This window comes from Penicillium hordei (genome assembly GCF_028827395.1).
Source record: "Penicillium hordei strain IBT 12815 chromosome Unknown utg000005l_segment0_segment0, whole genome shotgun sequence".
NCBI classification, from domain to species: domain Eukaryota; kingdom Fungi; phylum Ascomycota; class Eurotiomycetes; order Eurotiales; family Aspergillaceae; genus Penicillium; species Penicillium hordei.
The window spans coordinates 3754318-3770617 of NW_026623146.1; the positions used below are offsets into that span (position 1 = coordinate 3754318).

Genomic DNA, 16300 nt, shown 5'->3' on the forward strand with positions numbered 1-16300 from the left:
CTCTTCAGCAAGACTATGAAGAAAGAAACCGACTAAATTTATGTGGCCCCTTGAAGTAAAATGTTGGACTTGTCGGTCCCCGTGCAGCAGAACAAACATTTAATAGGAAATAGCACCAACAAAGCCGACGAAAGGATATGGAGATGTGGATTGGATGATAATCATACATGTTTGGTCAAGAAAAGGGTCCACCGCTCATCCATAGAATATTGTGCTGACTCTCCCTGGGTGTAAATCCCTGAGATCGAAGAAATTCCGTCTCGAAAAGCGACCGGTCTTCTGGAATGTATGTACCTAGAGCGTCACTTTTTGAGCTGGGCTGAAAACGAGAATTTCGAAGGCGGAAACGATGTAGGTGCAGGCGCAGGCACAGGCGATTTAGGCCACAGTGTTTTATCTCCAGAGGTGTTGACTGGAATCTAATCGTGATAAATGAGCAAATGACCAATAGAAGCCAAGCCTTGTGATGCAACTATAACCCACCGGGTTTGCGCGCGAGGCACTCTTCATGTAAGCACCTATGCAATCCAGGAGGTAGGATGCGTCAGATACAACAAGGACAGGGGGAGGTTCTGAGAAGCCTAATGAAAGGCAGTGGTGTAGTGCCCCGAGAGACTGCACTGCGTCAATCTGTTCGTTGCCCGAAGATCTCGCATCCATCAAGTACACAATAACCCCCAATGAGTTCTTGTTGGCTTCAGTAAACTTCTGGATTGCAGTTGCAGTTTGATGTCTCGTGGTTACATTCAGCCGGTTAGGGGTTAACAAAAGCACATTGAGCTTGATGGAGTGTATCTGGTGAAGGACGTCGAACGTTGACAGGGTGCGGTTCTGGTAGATAAGCTCGAAGCTGAAGTCGGCATCTCGAGCAGCCCACAGAGCTTGAAGGGGGGTTAATGTTTGTACCTTTTCCAATGGAGTGAAGGGAACCCACAACTAAAGTCTGTTTTCGGGGGCACTGGTGAAGCTAGGGGATATGGTCAGCTCCAAATGTTGTGTGAACGGATAATGGATGAGAGTGGTATACCTTCTTTCATTGTCCCAAGAGCAGTGAGGGTAGTAGACAGCCTGGCCCATTCATCGCGTTTCCGAAGTTCTGGGTTGTATTCACCCCGAAGGCCAAGCGTTGGCGGAGGCGTAGTCGTAGTCATTCCGGCCGCGGACATGAAGCTAGATTGTGAACTGTCACTATCTGTCGTTCGAGGAGCTAGCGTAGATACGGGGATAAATGGCACTGATGAATTGAGCGGGCTTGCAGCAGAGCGAGGAGAGGGAGGGTTGTCAGAAGAAAGAGATTGAGCACCCATAGCAAAGAGGGAAATAATAGAAACAAGGGATTGAAAAGAAAAGCGTTAGGTGCAAAGGACTGGTGAAAGAGAGAATAATCAAAGAGAAGAGTTGTTGCCTCTATGGACGTGATGTGTGTATGTACATTTCAGGGAAGGAGCGGGGAGAATATCAACAACTCCGCCTTGCAACCCCTACCCTCGAAAACAAAACAGCTCCTTGTAATCTTTCTAGTAGTCTGTTCAATGGGGTATCTTGATCAAATTTAAAAGCAAATGCACGCCTAACCTTATATAATAGGATATCGCTAGGTATGATACGAATATCAATCGAAATCAGCAATCACGAGCTTTTCGACGCAGATGATGGCGTCTGACTAGCCAATGCAGCAGATTGGTCCGGAGTTTCGGTTCTCGGTGCAACATTTTCTGTTGTGGGCTGGCTATTAGGCACAGACTGGGTCGGCGTCTCAGCGCCTTGACCAAAAGAAATGTACGAGGAAATGCGTGAGAGCCACCCCTGTGGGACTTCCGGCATATCCGACACTGCGGGTTGTTGATAGATCTCAGGAGACAGAATCCTCTGGGTAGACAACTTGGGCAATTCGCTGTGCTTTGCTCTTAGCTGAAGCAGCTCCTTTTCGAGTGCCACCAGAGCTTCACGTGCCGCCTGTTCGGATTGTTCCAGATCTGCCAATCTTCCCTCCACACCTTCCCGCCGTGTGCTTTCCTTATTCCGTGACCGCCACGACTCAAAAAGGATCAGGCCTCCAGCAACAAGGAAGAGGAAGGATTCGGAAATGAAGTTGGCACCGGACTCAATAGCTTTAGACTCGGAAAGGGGGCGGATACGATAGTGATGGGGCTTGGCTGCCTCTTCTGCTGCAGCCTTGGCCTTGGCCTCTGCATCCTCTGCGGCTTTCGTGTCAGCCGCGTTTCGAACAGTGGGGATTGTAGGCTTGTGTTTGCGAGCTTCGGCGGCGGCGGCGGCTTGACGTTGGGAGGCAGCAGTATCACGTATAGAGCCTAGTCGGAGACGCATATCGAATCGGTGAAGAGCTTGGGCCATAGAGACGCAGATCTTGCGAAAGCGTTCATGTTCACGGGCCTGGGCTTTGATTTGAGACTGTGTGGGTCAGCCTATAGGTTCGGCAGGGTTGAGCTCGAGATTCAAGCTTACAGCGATGGGCTTGGACAAAGTCCGGATTGCCAAGGAGGAGAGCTTCAATGTTAACGACATGGTTGGAGCATAGAGAGAGTGAGCATATGAAGCTTGAGTCACTTTCTTACCTCCGCGGTACAACCCCCCGGCGCGTGTTGATTACTCAGCACCACCTTTCGCCTAGGAAGAGGTACCAGCGACCATAGGAGGCTTACTTCCAACGTCAGTAACAATACCAGTTGCCGAAGCATCGTGGAATTTGATGTAATTACACGTTGAATATGGGATTTATACATATCAAAATATTTTGCACCACTGTTTCCCCTCCCATACTTCAAGGTGAGAGATAAATAAAAGCGTTGAACGTCACGGAAACCATGTGAGACCTACTTCTTTCTATAACTACAGAGATCAACTATATTCCACACATGTTTCATTGGAGAAAGGTTCAGCATGAGGATAGCACTCGAGCAATGGATATTATTCCATATATTGTACGGTACCAATAGTTATGTCCAAAGACGGACTATGTCCGGGCATTGATTCACTTAGGGCTAGCCTTGTTCTTGTTCCAGTAGTTAAATTGTGAAACCCACATGTGGAATTTATAACAGCTCGGAGACTTCCCGCATGTGTGTATGTTGTACAGAGTAAATATTGCACAATTCTATTGCATGTCATTCCCTTTCCGATACATATTGCTTTTCCGTTGAAATTGCGACATTCCGCAATCAACAATGAGCCAATCACCTCATGCATGTTATCTCAATTTGACCCCTTACCCTCGAGACCCGCCAACTTCAAGTTTTCGGCTGGATGTCCCTCCTTAATATATAATTCCTGTTACGCGAAAGCTTGGGTTTAACCCAGGCAGATAAGCCAAAAATTAGCCTTCCCTCATCGACCAGTCAAATGGTGTGATTAGCTTACTTGCCCCTCTAGCGTGGAAATATTTTCTGTTTGGAAGACTTCGTTTCCTGCAACGACACCATGGCAGGGGTATTCGAGGACCAAGATAGTTCTACCAAGACAGGGAGTCGGTACATTGTTCAAAATGTTCACGATGTAGAAGATCAGCACTTGACCCCACAGTCGGGTCCATCGAGCGCTGCCATCGTCGACGATGGGCAGATTGTTACCCAGTATGAACGCCAAAGTTTGATCCGGGGTCTGGGGCAACGCCATATTCAGATGATTGCCATTGCGGGCGCAATTGTATGCAAACCATTATGAAGACAGCAACTTTATAACTAACCTAATGTAGGGTACGGGTCTCTTTCTCGGTCTGGGTGGCTCGATCGCCACCGGTGGTCCTTTGGGTGCCCTGCTAGGCTATTTATTTATCGGCCTGGTAGTCTGCTGCATTCAATTTGCATTAGGAGAAGTCTCAGCCCTGCTACCAGTCACTGGTTCTTTTGTGCGACACGCAGAGATCCTGGTTGATCCTGCGCTGGCATTTGCGGTCGGCTGGAATGTTGTTTACGGATGCTTTATCAGCGTTCCGAGTGAGATCTCTGCCAGCGTGGTACTTATCCAGTACTGGACGGATATTAATGCCGCCGTCTGGGTGACTATCCTTATAGTGGTGTCTGTGGTTGTTGCCGTCTCGTTGATCAGCGTCTATGGCGAGATCGAATTCATTTTCGCCATTCTTAAGATCCTGCTGGTGATTTTCGTGGTCATTCTCGGCCTTGTCATTGATCTCGGTGGTGTGCCGGGTGTGCCCCGACGAGGTTTCCATTACTGGAAAGACCCTGGCCCGTTCGTTGAGTATATTGCTACTGGGTCTTTGGGGCGCTTCCTCGGATTCTGGGCTGTCATGACCAATGCAGTCTACTCGTTCGCAGGTGTAGAATCTTTGGCCACAGCCGCCGGTGAAACAAAAAACCCGCGACAGAATATTCCCAAGGCCTGTAAAAGGGTATTTGCGCGAGTGTCTATCTTCTACGTCGCCACTGTGCTGGTCGTGGGCATGTTGGTATCTAGCGCCGATAAACGTCTTGGAACGGACTCTGGCACTGCGGCTACGAGTCCGTTCGTCATTGCCGCCGGCGATGCAGGCATCAAGGCTATTCCTTCTGTCGTGAATGCCGTATGCTTGACCTCTGCGTGGTCTGCATCGAACCAGAGTATTCTCACGGGAACAAGAACGTTATATGGTCTTGCGGTCAAGGGCCATGCTCCGAAGATATTCCTGCGTACCACCAAGTGGGGAGTGCCGTACATGTGTGTATTGCTACAGGTTGCCTTCTCTTTCCTGGCTTACATGTGTGTTTCCAACAACGCCATGAATGTCTTCTGGTGGTTTGTCGATTTGACTGCGGCTGGCACCTTAGTCTCGTGGATTACTGTCGCTTTCAACCATATTCGCTTGTTGCAAGCGCTGGATAAACAGGGCATATCACCAACAGAGTTGCCGTGGCATAATCGCATCACCAGTATGTATCGCAAGCCCAATTTTAACATAACAGGTCTTGAGGGATTCCAATACTGACATTACCAAGGATACACAAGCTGGTTCGCGTTGGTCTCTTGTGTCGTCATTCTCCTTACTGGAGGATTCGCAGTCTTCACCGCTGGAAATTGGGACCCTGCCTCATTTGTCTCATCGTATCTGTGGGTCTTCATCTTTGCAACATTAAATCCAATCTCCTAACCTTGACACCAGGGATATTCCACTTGTTCTCTTGGCGTACGGAGGCTATAAGTTGATCCGCCGGACAGAGATTATTCCTCTGAATCTGGTGCCCGTTCAACAAGCGATAGACGAAGCCAACAATGATCCGGAGAATGTGCCGATCAAGAAAGACAGCATATGGGCAAAGATGAATATTCTTTGGGGCTGATATGCATCCTACCAATATCTAGGAGACGGCCTATTTTTTGTTCAAGAGGTTTTGTGGCTAGAGGCAGGATAATGAGATGTGATAGATCTTCAGCTAGTCTACTATATATAATTAACATAATAATGACATCCATGGAATTCCTTTTGCTCTCGCAGTTCCATGCAGTGTCAGGTTGCTTTCATTGGGGTCTTACATGTCAGGCCTTGTTTGCTAGTTAGTTACTTACATGTTGGTAGAATGTATATATACTCTGCCAGAAATCTATTTTGGTTTCTCTCCTGCTCTTTTCCGCCCCATCAAGTTTTATCATTCATATCTACAACCTATCGCCATGGTTCAGGGTCAGGGTACCTACGTGCTATCACATGAGGATCTGAAGGAAGCATGCGGTCTTTATACATGAATCAGTCAAGGCACAGGTAGACTGTGTAGCTAGATAGGCTAACTTCTCGAGCATGCACTACACTTGCCTTTTTTTTTTTCTTTGGGTGTCTTCAACCCCTCCTACTGCACTTTACATTCAATTTCTTTCCTCCTCTCCCCCCCCCCCCCCCCCCCCAGCGCATCCATCAAGTGAATACGTGACTACATATATGAAATGGGACAACACCCTGGGTATCACGGTCAGCTGAACTGCGGTGTGCCAGAAGTTAAATCGAAGTGAGATCGACTTAGTATTAGTTTGGAATTATGACATGGATGTGGTCCTACCTGGGTGAGGATATGAAGGCTCTTATGGGAACCTACCCCGAGGAACAGTACTTGAGAGATGATTTACACAGCCATTTGGGCTTACAATGTTCTCGAACATATTTCACGACCGGAGCGCATAGGTCATATTTACATATACTTACAAACACAAACATATCGATTAATGTTTATAAATGGCACGATTATATCGCTCAGGTGAGTTCAATTTGCTCTAGCTTTTTGACTATCTGTACTAGCTAGTATTTCTTTATTAGGGGATTGATATAGACAACGCCCGAAAAATAGCGGGGGGCCATGGCCGTGACAGTGCTCGTGGTGTTGGCGTATGTACCTATCCTTGACATGGGTATCACAAAACATCCAGCTATATCTCATTTCGCCCTGAAGCTTCTGTGCTTGGAGCCGTTTGTACCTCTGGTCTTGGAACTTGGGTGCGTTTAGCTTCGCGAGCTAATTGATTATAACAGGAAGAAACTCGATCTTCCCACTTCTACAAGCAATGCGGCCATTTAGCTGTGGGTTCATCCAATCATTCGACAACGATCTACACCTTGGGTCGTCCAATTATAATCATCAACGGGATCTAGGTCTACAGAAGATCAGATCAACCAACATCAATATCATCTGATACCAGAAAAACTATCGGATACGACGTACAAATTGAGAGACGAAGATGGTAACCAACGACAGTGGTGTCACCACAACCCCATTGTACGGAACCGGAGCTCCAGATGACGATGATTAGGATGCAGTAGAAACATCCCAGAGGGATGCACTGGATCAAGCATACCAACTACCGGACCCCGAACACATTACACTTTACAAGATCACGCCGCGGCTAACCTCCCGTGGCGGTTTTGACGCATGGGAAGCGATGGTTAGTAAACAATTGCGGGGATTAAAACTACGTACACAACTTGATCGACGATAAGATCGAACGACCTCGCCGAAATGCAGAAAATGCCGGACGAGGGGTCGACCTCTCGGAGAGAGTATGCATAACTCTCAGGCCGGGCAATTCTAAAACGCCCCTAAGATTGACTAGACGAACTGCCTGAGGACTGGTTTCCCTAATACCTTGATAAACCCGATCCTACGTTCTACCAAGTTCAGCACCGAGGGGATGTACCTCCACTACATCCAATGTGTTGCCATTGATAGTACGAAGGTCCTTGCATATGAGCGTCCGTTCTGTAAGCCCGGCCCTAGGACTACCTGTCAGTGACGTGCTACTGGGAAGCTCGCCTGCTCCCACGCACAAGCCTCCACCCACTATGACGAGTGATATGATACCTGCTCGTTCATTGCACGGAGTGCTAGCATGGAAGAAGTGGCTCTACGGTGCCAGAAATGCTAAAATACCAGGTAATTATGGAATTGTCAGTTCAAATACGAAGGGGAAATGGATTGTGCCGCGGAATACGCGAAGGCCAAAAGTATGGATTTCCCTCGTCGCCATCTGATATCTTTATGCTAAGAATATCGCTACTCCTCAGACTAAGGGAGCGTATTAGCTCCTAAAGTAGGACCTATATATCAATTAATAATCTTTCTTTCATATTCGAATGTTTTATTAATTTCTAATTATACAATACAAAGAGTAAATTAATACTTAGGGCACCGTTCCATGGCTTTCGTCACTACGTCGATCATTTGGAGCATAGACAGAATAATTTCCTCCATACAACCACGATAGCCCGATGGAAGATTTCCCAGTCAAACTGGGATATGATCTTCCACACCGTGCTTATTGTTGGAGGGTTTAAGTTGGAGGAAATTCAGTGTCAAGACGCGGTAGTAGTGCCCTTCATGCTCAAAGTATACGGCACACAACATGAAGCGTCTGTCTCAGGGCCTACTGCAGGATCCACTCTTAAAAGCATACCCACCTAGCACGCAACTCGAGTGCCTATATAGATCTCTCAATGGTATGTAATCATGAACACATTACGGATAGGGAGTAGTTACTGAATATTCATACTCTCATGTTACTTTCCAAGGGTATTGTGTTTGGTTTGTGAACTATTAAAATAAGATTTTAAGGTTTGGCGTCAAGTAAACAAACTCGAATATATCGCGGTAACCCACGGAACCAAATATAAAGCCCTAGCAACGCACATAGATTCAACCGAATGGTTAATGCTAAACGGACTATATTGGTAAATTTAGATAAAGCTACATATGTAGGTAATTAATTTCTAAACAAAAATTGAAAACCTAAGACAATGGAAATGCGTGGGGAAGGCCGAGGGTGTTCACGTGACCTGCGGGCCAACGGCCAGTGTTTATCGATTACCGTTTTGAGCAAACTGTTGTGGTCTGACTCTTTCTACTCTTCATCCTCCCCCAACCCTCGATTGAGGCGCCGTTATTTGCTTCCCGAGCTTTGTACAGTTTTGCTTCATTAGCGCTTTGCATTTCGGTAAGTTCCATCTCTCGTTTCCTATGTTGCGTTCTCAACTGAGAGGTGCTTCGGGTTCCCGACAGTGGACCGAATTCTGACTTGATTGTTGCAGGGATACAAAGATTGCCGGAACTTGATACCCTTCAGACCATCATATGGTCGCTGTTTTTAATGATTTTTACGCTCGATACCCCCTCCGCTGCACGCCTGCTACAGATATTATCCTAATTCGCCTGCCATAAAAAGACTACCCGCCAATAATGGAGGCCCTCTCCCCGCGCACAACGAACCAGATGATCAAACCGAAGCTGGCCATGGATCGTAAAGCATTCGAGAAGAATGCTGTGCTTCCAAGTAACAAGCAAAAGCCTGCGACGTCCAAAAGCTACGCCGATCCTCCACCGTCAATAGTCTCAGAACCGGAGGATGGCGGGGAGCGATACTCAATAGGTGCATTCTTGGGGAAAGGCGGTTTTGCAGTTTGTTATGAGGGTTCATTGGCTCGCAATGGCCGTGTGTACGCCATGAAGGTCGTCAAGTCAGCGATGCCCCAGAAAAAGATGGAGGAGAAGGTATGCCGAACCTCTGGAGAGAGACCGACCATTTGACAGTACCTAAATTTTTGTGGCAGTTTCGAACCGAACTTCAGATCCACTCGAAAATGCGCCATCCTTTTATCGTCCAGTTCTACCGCGCATTCGCATTCGAATCTAGCACCTACGTGGTCCTGGAGTTATGTCCAAATGGGTCTGTGATGGATATGTTTCGGAAACGACGCTGTTTCAGCTTGCCAGAAGTGCGACGGTATATGATTCAGCTTTGCGCAGCAGTGAAATATTTACACAAACGTTTCGTCGCTCATCGTGACCTAAAGATGGGAAACTTGTTCCTCGATCACAACATGAACATCAAGGTTGGAGATTTTGGTCTGGCGGCTATGATTCTGTCCGACAAAGATGCCAAACGACGGAATACGCTGTGCGGTACACCAAACTATATCGCTCCCGAAGTTTTGGACAAGAGCAAAGGTGGCCATACACAGAAAGTTGACATTTGGTCCGTTGGTGTAATATGGTAAGAACGCCGCGATATTGCTGCGAAATCGTTAAACTAATTTCGTCGCTTTAGCTTTGCCATGCTCGCTGGACACTTACCATTTCAATCAAAAACGCAAGATGAGGTTTACAAGAAAGTCCAGAACTTGAATTATGTCTGGCCCAAAGAATCAGACTCCGGCAACTACATCCCCGAGGAAGCAAAAGATCTAGTCAGTCGTTGTTTGAACCTAGTGGATGAGGAGCGACCAGACCCAGATGACATTGTTGAGCACCCATTCTTCAACATGTACGATGGCTGCATCCCTCGTCAACTGGACCCCTCATGCCGATTCAACAAACCACTGTGGCTTAAGGACGCTTCACCTCAAGGTGATTCGGTGGTAAGTGGATACGGCTTGGACTCGGATGAGAAGCTCCGCGCCTATGTGTACCAGGTGGATGACCCCGCCCAGCGATATCATTCCTGCAAAGCTGCATTCTACTCACTCTGCGGGGTAGGACGCAAACCTGACGGGACGGCTCGGAAATCTGTTGGGAGAAACTGCTCGAAGTCGGCTTTTTCTGAGTGTGATGTAGAGGATTCTAGAGGTCTACGACCCATAATACCCTTGTCGCCGGATTATGTTTACCGATGGCCCCATGACGTTGAAGGAGACTGGTGTCTCGTGGAGAGTTCCCGAAAGGTAATCCGCAGCGAGGAGTCAATGCTTAACAGCAGCACCATGTCTCAGCGGAGTGTTTCCATTCGTCCCAACCCTATGGCAGCATCCCGTACCAATGCCGCTCTTGCCGCTGCTCAACAGCGCCGAATGGAAGGACAGAGCCATGCCGCAACGTTACGCCAGCAAGCTCGAGTGCCTCCCATCTCTCCCCGCCGGGCACCTGGAATCAGCGACCCCGCCGTTTTTTTGTCTCGGCCATATCGAGATATCCCACAAGCCGAGCCGAAACCTCTTTCAGCTGCGGAAGTACCATGTGGAGGCCTGGCAGAGCGCCCTATCAGGACACGAAGGATGGTATCTGCGTCTCAAGCAACGACACTGCGTAGCAACGACAAGGATATTGCCCCACAATTAGCCAAATCCACAAGCATGCCATCTGGCCTGACTGTAGGCAAAACACGCTCTCAGTCTCGCAGATTGGCAGCCGCTGACCAGGAGTTGATGCAGCCTTCCATCTCAACCAGAGAACGGCAACCATCCGCCAGGCTGGACGAGCGAAACATGGTCACCCGTCAGACATCTCTACGGTCTACCTCCCGAGCAGACCTTAACCCTAGCTTCGGACGAAGCGAACGACGGAGAGATGGCCCCGTCGAAGAGTCCGCTCGATCTTCACTGGCACAGTCGAAGTCTTCCGCTGAATCTAATGGACTTGGTCGGTCAGACTCCAATGGTATCGCTCGCTCTAACAGCAAGACAGCTGGTAGCAGGGCACGCTCTAGCTTAGGGCTCAGCCCTCTATTTCACACAGAGGATGCCTCCAAGCTTCTACCCAGAACTTCGTTGACCGAAGTTAACACTGACTTGCGTCTCATGCTGACCAACCTGGTCAACCATGCACCAAGTAGGCGCAGAGGGGGGGCACGAAAACAGCCTCATGCCTATGTCATCAAATGGGTTGACTACACCAACCGTTATGGTATTGGGTATGTTCTGGATGATGGCAGTGTCGGATGTGTTTTCAAGGGAGAAAATGGGCAACCGGCGACGAGCGTCGTGGTCCGAGATGGCGAGAGACACATCCGCCGAAAAGCGCGTAGCGTCGCTGATGGCAAACAGCAACCGATTTACTACTCTGAGGCTGATCAATTAGTTCCTCGCACTGGAAACTTGGTTGAGTTTTATGAGAACCGTGACGATGAATTGCTAGGATGCCGTGGTATCCGACGAGCATTAATCCCGCCCTCACTCTTCGATGTTAAAACCTCTAAGGCAATGAGACTTCGCTCCAACACAGGAAACGAGGTTGAACGAGCCGATGCAGAGAAAATAAAGCGCATGAAACTCGTGGATCAGTTCGGCAAATACATGATCGGAGCCCTCGGTCGACATGGTGACGAAGGAATCATGGACGAAGACCTGCCTGAACACAACAGTGCCCAGTTTGTCAAGTTCTACCAGCGCTTGGGTAATGTTGGCATCTGGGGTTTCGGAGATGGAGCCTTCCAATTCAACTTCCCCGACCACACAAAGCTAGTGATCTCCCCCGGCCGCACGCGTAGCTCATCCCCCTGGATCGACTTCTACCATCTCTCGTCCTCCGCCGCTCGATTCTTCGCTGCAAAAGGCAAAATGCACCCAGCAGGATTTGACACTCGCGCCGTTGCCTCCGATGAGGCTGCCACGTTCCTCAGCATCGCGAACGGAGATTCTATCAATTCGACCGAAGACCGTATCCGGGATATCCTCGATGCGAACTCCTTCATCCAGAAAATCGCCTTCATAAAAGATACCCTCAGAGTTTGGATCAAGTTCGGGCGACTTGGAGGTCGTCCACCGCCGATCGACTCTGCTTCTGCTGATGAATCCCTGCCCGACGAAGCGTTCTGGCAAGGAACGCAGGAGCGCTCGCAGCCCAATAGCCCCGGAACGAAGTTTGTTTGGGTGACTGTCGGAGCACCGGATGGGGATGGTCACTATCGGTCCATGATGCTCAAAGATAGTGACCGGGAACGAAAGCACGTTCCAGCTGGGATGGAATATGACAAAGAAATGGATCTACTCAAAGACCGGCTACGTGCACTTGGTCGTTGATTGATACTGTTTTTTCTCCTTCTGCTATTTATCATGTCCACTTTACGATGTCACGACCTTTTGTGTCTGTTTCTGGTGTTATACTTTATGTTTATTGTCGTGATACGAGATCACGAATGTTTCAAGTCAACATCCCAAGTTGTCAATAATCTTTGATCAACACCGTTTTTGTTTCTTTCGGCTACTTGCAGCAATGTATATGCCACGCACTCTATTGTATCACTACACTATGTGATGACCCTCGACCTTGGCAGCCCGTACGCTTAGACCCCCTTCCAACACTCGGCATCATGCGTATTGTACTGCATCTTCCCTGTCAGTCGATCGAATGTCCTCTGACGTTCCATTCACCTCTACGGCCCAACAAAATTGCTTCAATGGTGCGGGGTGGTAATACCTATAGTCATCCCTAAAAGAGTTCCTGAACTAGCATCCAAACAACAGTGTACAATTGCATCGTTGGTTTGATAAACTCCCATAAAACCATAAATTACATATAGCTACACTCTCACCTACGCTCCTTTAACCATCCATCCCCCCAAACTCCAGCATGGGGAACCCTTCCTGGCTCATGTACGGCCCCGATGATGCCAGGTTTGAAACACGCCCGATACCAGTAACCGAAGATCCCAACGATGTGACAATCCGCATCGCCTACGTCGGCGTGGGCGGAAGTGATGTATGTATAATATCTCAAACCCCAGATATGCCTGCTCCCATAAACCTCCATCACCACAATGTCAATTGGACTGTTTTGCCCCATCTAACAAATTCAACCACCCACGTCCACTTGTGGATCTTTTTTTTTTCACGGGCCACAAAGCCTCAGAATAGCGCACGCCATCGGACCCTCCGTGACAACCCTCAAACCAGGTGACGATTAGCCATAGCCATCGAGCTAGGATTTGCCTGTTGAATCTGCGCGCAATGCAAGAGCGGCAAATACAATATCCGCCCCCACATAATTTTCGCTGCGGACCCGCCGCATATGCATGGCACTCTTTCGAAGATCTTCAACGTTCCAGCCCATTGCTGTTACAAAATTTCCCACATCATAAGGGATAATGGGATTCAGTTTGGAGAAAACCTTGGGCTTAGTGAAGCCGCGCTTGTTGTGTCAATGGCTGTTGCTGTACATTCTGTGCGGCAGGCTGGTGTCCAGCCCGGAAATATAGTTGTTATTTTGGGACCGAGACCGTTGGGCTCCGTTGGGCTCCGTTGTGCTGCTGTTGAGCGCGAGTTTGGGGCTACTGTCATAATGCCTCTCGATTCCAGTTCGAGGAAGATGAAGTTTGCTCTAGAATGGATAGCGCATGATGGGTTTCTGTTCTTGATTTCTCCTGAGGAATCATTGACCGCGGAAGAGAATATTGTCGGAATGGCGGAATGGCTTCAAATTTTGGAGTCAGATTTTGACGCTTGGTATGCTGGATTTGATGTTGTTATTGGGGCTATTGGCGCTGAGTTGTGCATTCAGATGGCTGTTCACTTGCTTCGGGTTGGCGGCTTGTTTGTTCACACTTGATTAGGAGATCGGAGTGTCAATTTTACTATTTTGACTGTTTTTCAAAATGAGATTATTGTTAAGGGGTATTTCCAGTGTGGGAATGGGGATTTTACGCTGGCATTGGAGATGACGATGTTGGGGAAGGTCGATTTGAAGCCGCTTATCACCAATATCGTGCGATGGTGTCGAGGGCTTGGAGACTACGGAGAGAGGCGAAGGGCTCAAGACTTTGATTGAATTTGGACTGTGAAAATGAACCTAAATGGAGTCTTCAATTATCAACATCAATAAATGTCATTACTCTGTACATTAGGAACCCTCCATGAATCATGTCGACAAAGAACATCCACTACCATGCCCAAGGCCGAGGCTCCGTGACAACTCTCCGGTCTGCCCGCATCTCCAAGTCCTTCAAACTGTAAATAGACTCATCATCATCACGAAGACCTTGGTTCGTCTCCAATGCACGATCAAGATCATAATGTTCAGTCAAGAGGCTGATCACCATTGCTACAGCGGACACCCCACAGCAGACTATCCACACTGTGCGTAAACTGTCCGTATACGCTTCCTTGAGATTTGCCTTGTCAGCGCCGTCCGCCATCGCCTTGATGACTTGGACCAACCCTGCGGCATCCTTGCTGTACGCCTCAGCCATAGGAGCCAAAGCAGAATACCGTGAGATATTAGTGAACATACGGTTCTGGAAGACAACACCACCGACAGCAACGCCGATCGCTTGACCGAGAGCACGGAAGAAACTGAACATGGCAACAGCAATGGCAAGGTTCTCAGGGTCCGCGGAGGCTTGCACTGCATAACCAAGAGATGGGAATAGGATACCCAACCCAAGCCCGGGCACGATGTTGAGGAAGATCCAACCGACCATACTAGTATCCACCTTGATCAGACACATCAAGCCCAATCCGACAGTTGAAAAAGCCCACCCAAGCCAGATAGCCCAACGGTAACTGCCCGTTACCGTAATCAGGACACCAGCTACCATTCCACTTGGAGCAACGGTGAATGTCTCGGGGAATAGAGCAACGCCCGAGATAATGGGGCTATACTCCTTCACTGCCTCGTAATACAAAGGGAGGTAATAGAGGGCACACCAGAGGATCAAGCCCTGCAAAACACTCCCAATGAACGAAGCTACTGCCGTGCGGTTCTGGAATATCACAGGCGGAACAATTGGATCGGTGGCGAAGTAAGTCTCGTAGAATCCGAAAATTATTAGTCCAACTCCTCCTACGCAGAGAGGCACAAGAGTGTGCCACGAGTTCCAGTCGTATGAAATACCACCCCAGCTGAGGGGAATCAAGAAGGACGACATGCTTCCAACGAATAGGACGGTGCCGAAATAATCGATCCGACGGAGCTTCTCGACTAGTGAACTCGGTGCGAGCTTGAGGTTCAAGAATAGGATCACGAGAATTCCGCCAACTCCGATAAATGGGAAGTTGATATAGAAGATCCATCTCTTCTCTAAATTAGCATGGGTAATTGCGGGTTCACCTTGGACTGACTTACCCAAGACACATTTTCGGAGAATCCACCACCAAGAATAGGCCCCGTCACGGATCCAACACTCCACATTGCACTGAGGATACCGAAGTACTGACCGCGCCATCGCAGAGGGACAAGATCTGTTATTATGACTTCGCTTAGGGATATAATGCCACCTCCGCCGACACCTTGGATTGATCGACCGATCAACATGTAGGTAAAATTATTGGCGATAGCTGCGATTATAGCGCCGACACAGAAGAATATGAGCGAGATAATGATCATAGGTCGACGGCCGAAAATATTCGAGAAGGAGGCGAAGCTTGGTTGGAACACTATACTAGTGTTCAATGGGTTGATCTTTACTGTTTGAAAAAGATAATACCACTTACCTGTTGAGCATAGCAGGAACGAAGTTCCACTCCAGAATGCTTCGATGGCCGTTCCATTGAGTTCTTTTGCAATTTGCTGGGCTAGGTAAGTTTTGAGACCTCATACCATTTGTTGAAGCACTCACAGGTAAAGCAACAGATAGCGAAGTGCCATCCAAAGCGGCCATCAAAGTGAGAACAGACAAAGTAAAGAAGACTAGGATTCCTCTTCGACCCAGAGCAAATTTCTCCTCGTCGAGCTTTCTTCTCCGTTTCACTACTGTAGATGCTCTGCTCATATTATCGTCATATTCGGACCTTCCGGGTCTATAAAATGGGAAATCTGAGTCCGCCATGGCGAAGATCAACGATGGCGATGACAATCTAGCAGTGAGAATATGAGTGAAATGTAAATAATTGAGCTCACTGGTTGTAGAGCCTCTATTGGAGAATAAAAACGGAAATTGGAATGGGCATCCGCATTGTAGATAGGTAAATAACATCTAGTATAACACATGTCCCTCCAGGCGGAGTTGACAACATGCCATATAAAGTTTAGAATAGGACGAAATTTTGCACCGTCGTGATTCAAATACCCCGACTCCGCTGGATATGACCTGAAATTTTATGTTCTACATGAGCAGATTAATCTCAAGGATCTCCAAGATAGCCCTAGTTGGGGTTCGAATA

General features: G+C 48.2%; 6 protein-coding genes across 6 annotated transcripts; 3 read left to right on the forward strand and 3 right to left on the reverse strand.

The window, feature by feature from the left end:
• Window positions 1-302: 302 nt before the first annotated feature.
• Window positions 303-1307, reverse strand: N7537_010258 (uncharacterized protein; the record flags this gene model as incomplete). The annotated part of the gene is made up of 4 exons (XM_056901312.1): window positions 303-419; window positions 484-881; window positions 935-967; window positions 1028-1307. 4 exons carry the CDS (start codon window positions 1305-1307, stop codon window positions 303-305), a joined length of 828 nt encoding a protein of 275 aa, XP_056749980.1.
• A 322-nt stretch (window positions 1308-1629) lies between these two features.
• Window positions 1630-2526, reverse strand: N7537_010259 (OPA3 family protein; the record flags this gene model as incomplete). The annotated part of the gene is made up of 2 exons (XM_056901313.1): window positions 1630-2412; window positions 2467-2526. The coding sequence occupies 2 exons, from the start codon at window positions 2524-2526 to the stop codon at window positions 1630-1632; spliced, it is 843 nt and encodes a 280-aa protein (XP_056749981.1).
• Window positions 2527-3438: 912 nt separating this feature from the next.
• On the forward strand, window positions 3439-5294 carry N7537_010260 (Amino acid/polyamine transporter I; the record flags this gene model as incomplete). The annotated part of the gene is made up of 4 exons (XM_056901314.1): window positions 3439-3663; window positions 3713-4886; window positions 4953-5064; window positions 5117-5294. 4 exons carry the CDS (start codon window positions 3439-3441, stop codon window positions 5292-5294), a joined length of 1689 nt encoding a protein of 562 aa, XP_056749982.1.
• A 3375-nt stretch (window positions 5295-8669) lies between these two features.
• N7537_010261 (CDC5/polo family serine/threonine-protein kinase) lies at window positions 8670-12223 on the forward strand (the record flags this gene model as incomplete). The annotated part of the gene is made up of 3 exons (XM_056901315.1): window positions 8670-8981; window positions 9041-9483; window positions 9538-12223. 3 exons carry the CDS (start codon window positions 8670-8672, stop codon window positions 12221-12223), a joined length of 3441 nt encoding a protein of 1146 aa, XP_056749983.1.
• Window positions 12224-12773: 550 nt separating this feature from the next.
• On the forward strand, window positions 12774-13748 carry N7537_010262 (uncharacterized protein; the record flags this gene model as incomplete). The annotated part of the gene is made up of 2 exons (XM_056901316.1): window positions 12774-12902; window positions 13158-13748. 2 exons carry the CDS (start codon window positions 12774-12776, stop codon window positions 13746-13748), a joined length of 720 nt encoding a protein of 239 aa, XP_056749984.1.
• Window positions 13749-14079: 331 nt separating this feature from the next.
• On the reverse strand, window positions 14080-15966 carry N7537_010263 (uncharacterized protein; the record flags this gene model as incomplete). Its single annotated transcript, XM_056901317.1, has 4 exons — window positions 14080-15213; window positions 15264-15574; window positions 15632-15707; window positions 15757-15966. 4 exons carry the CDS (start codon window positions 15964-15966, stop codon window positions 14080-14082), a joined length of 1731 nt encoding a protein of 576 aa, XP_056749985.1.
• Window positions 15967-16300: the final 334 nt, after the last annotated feature.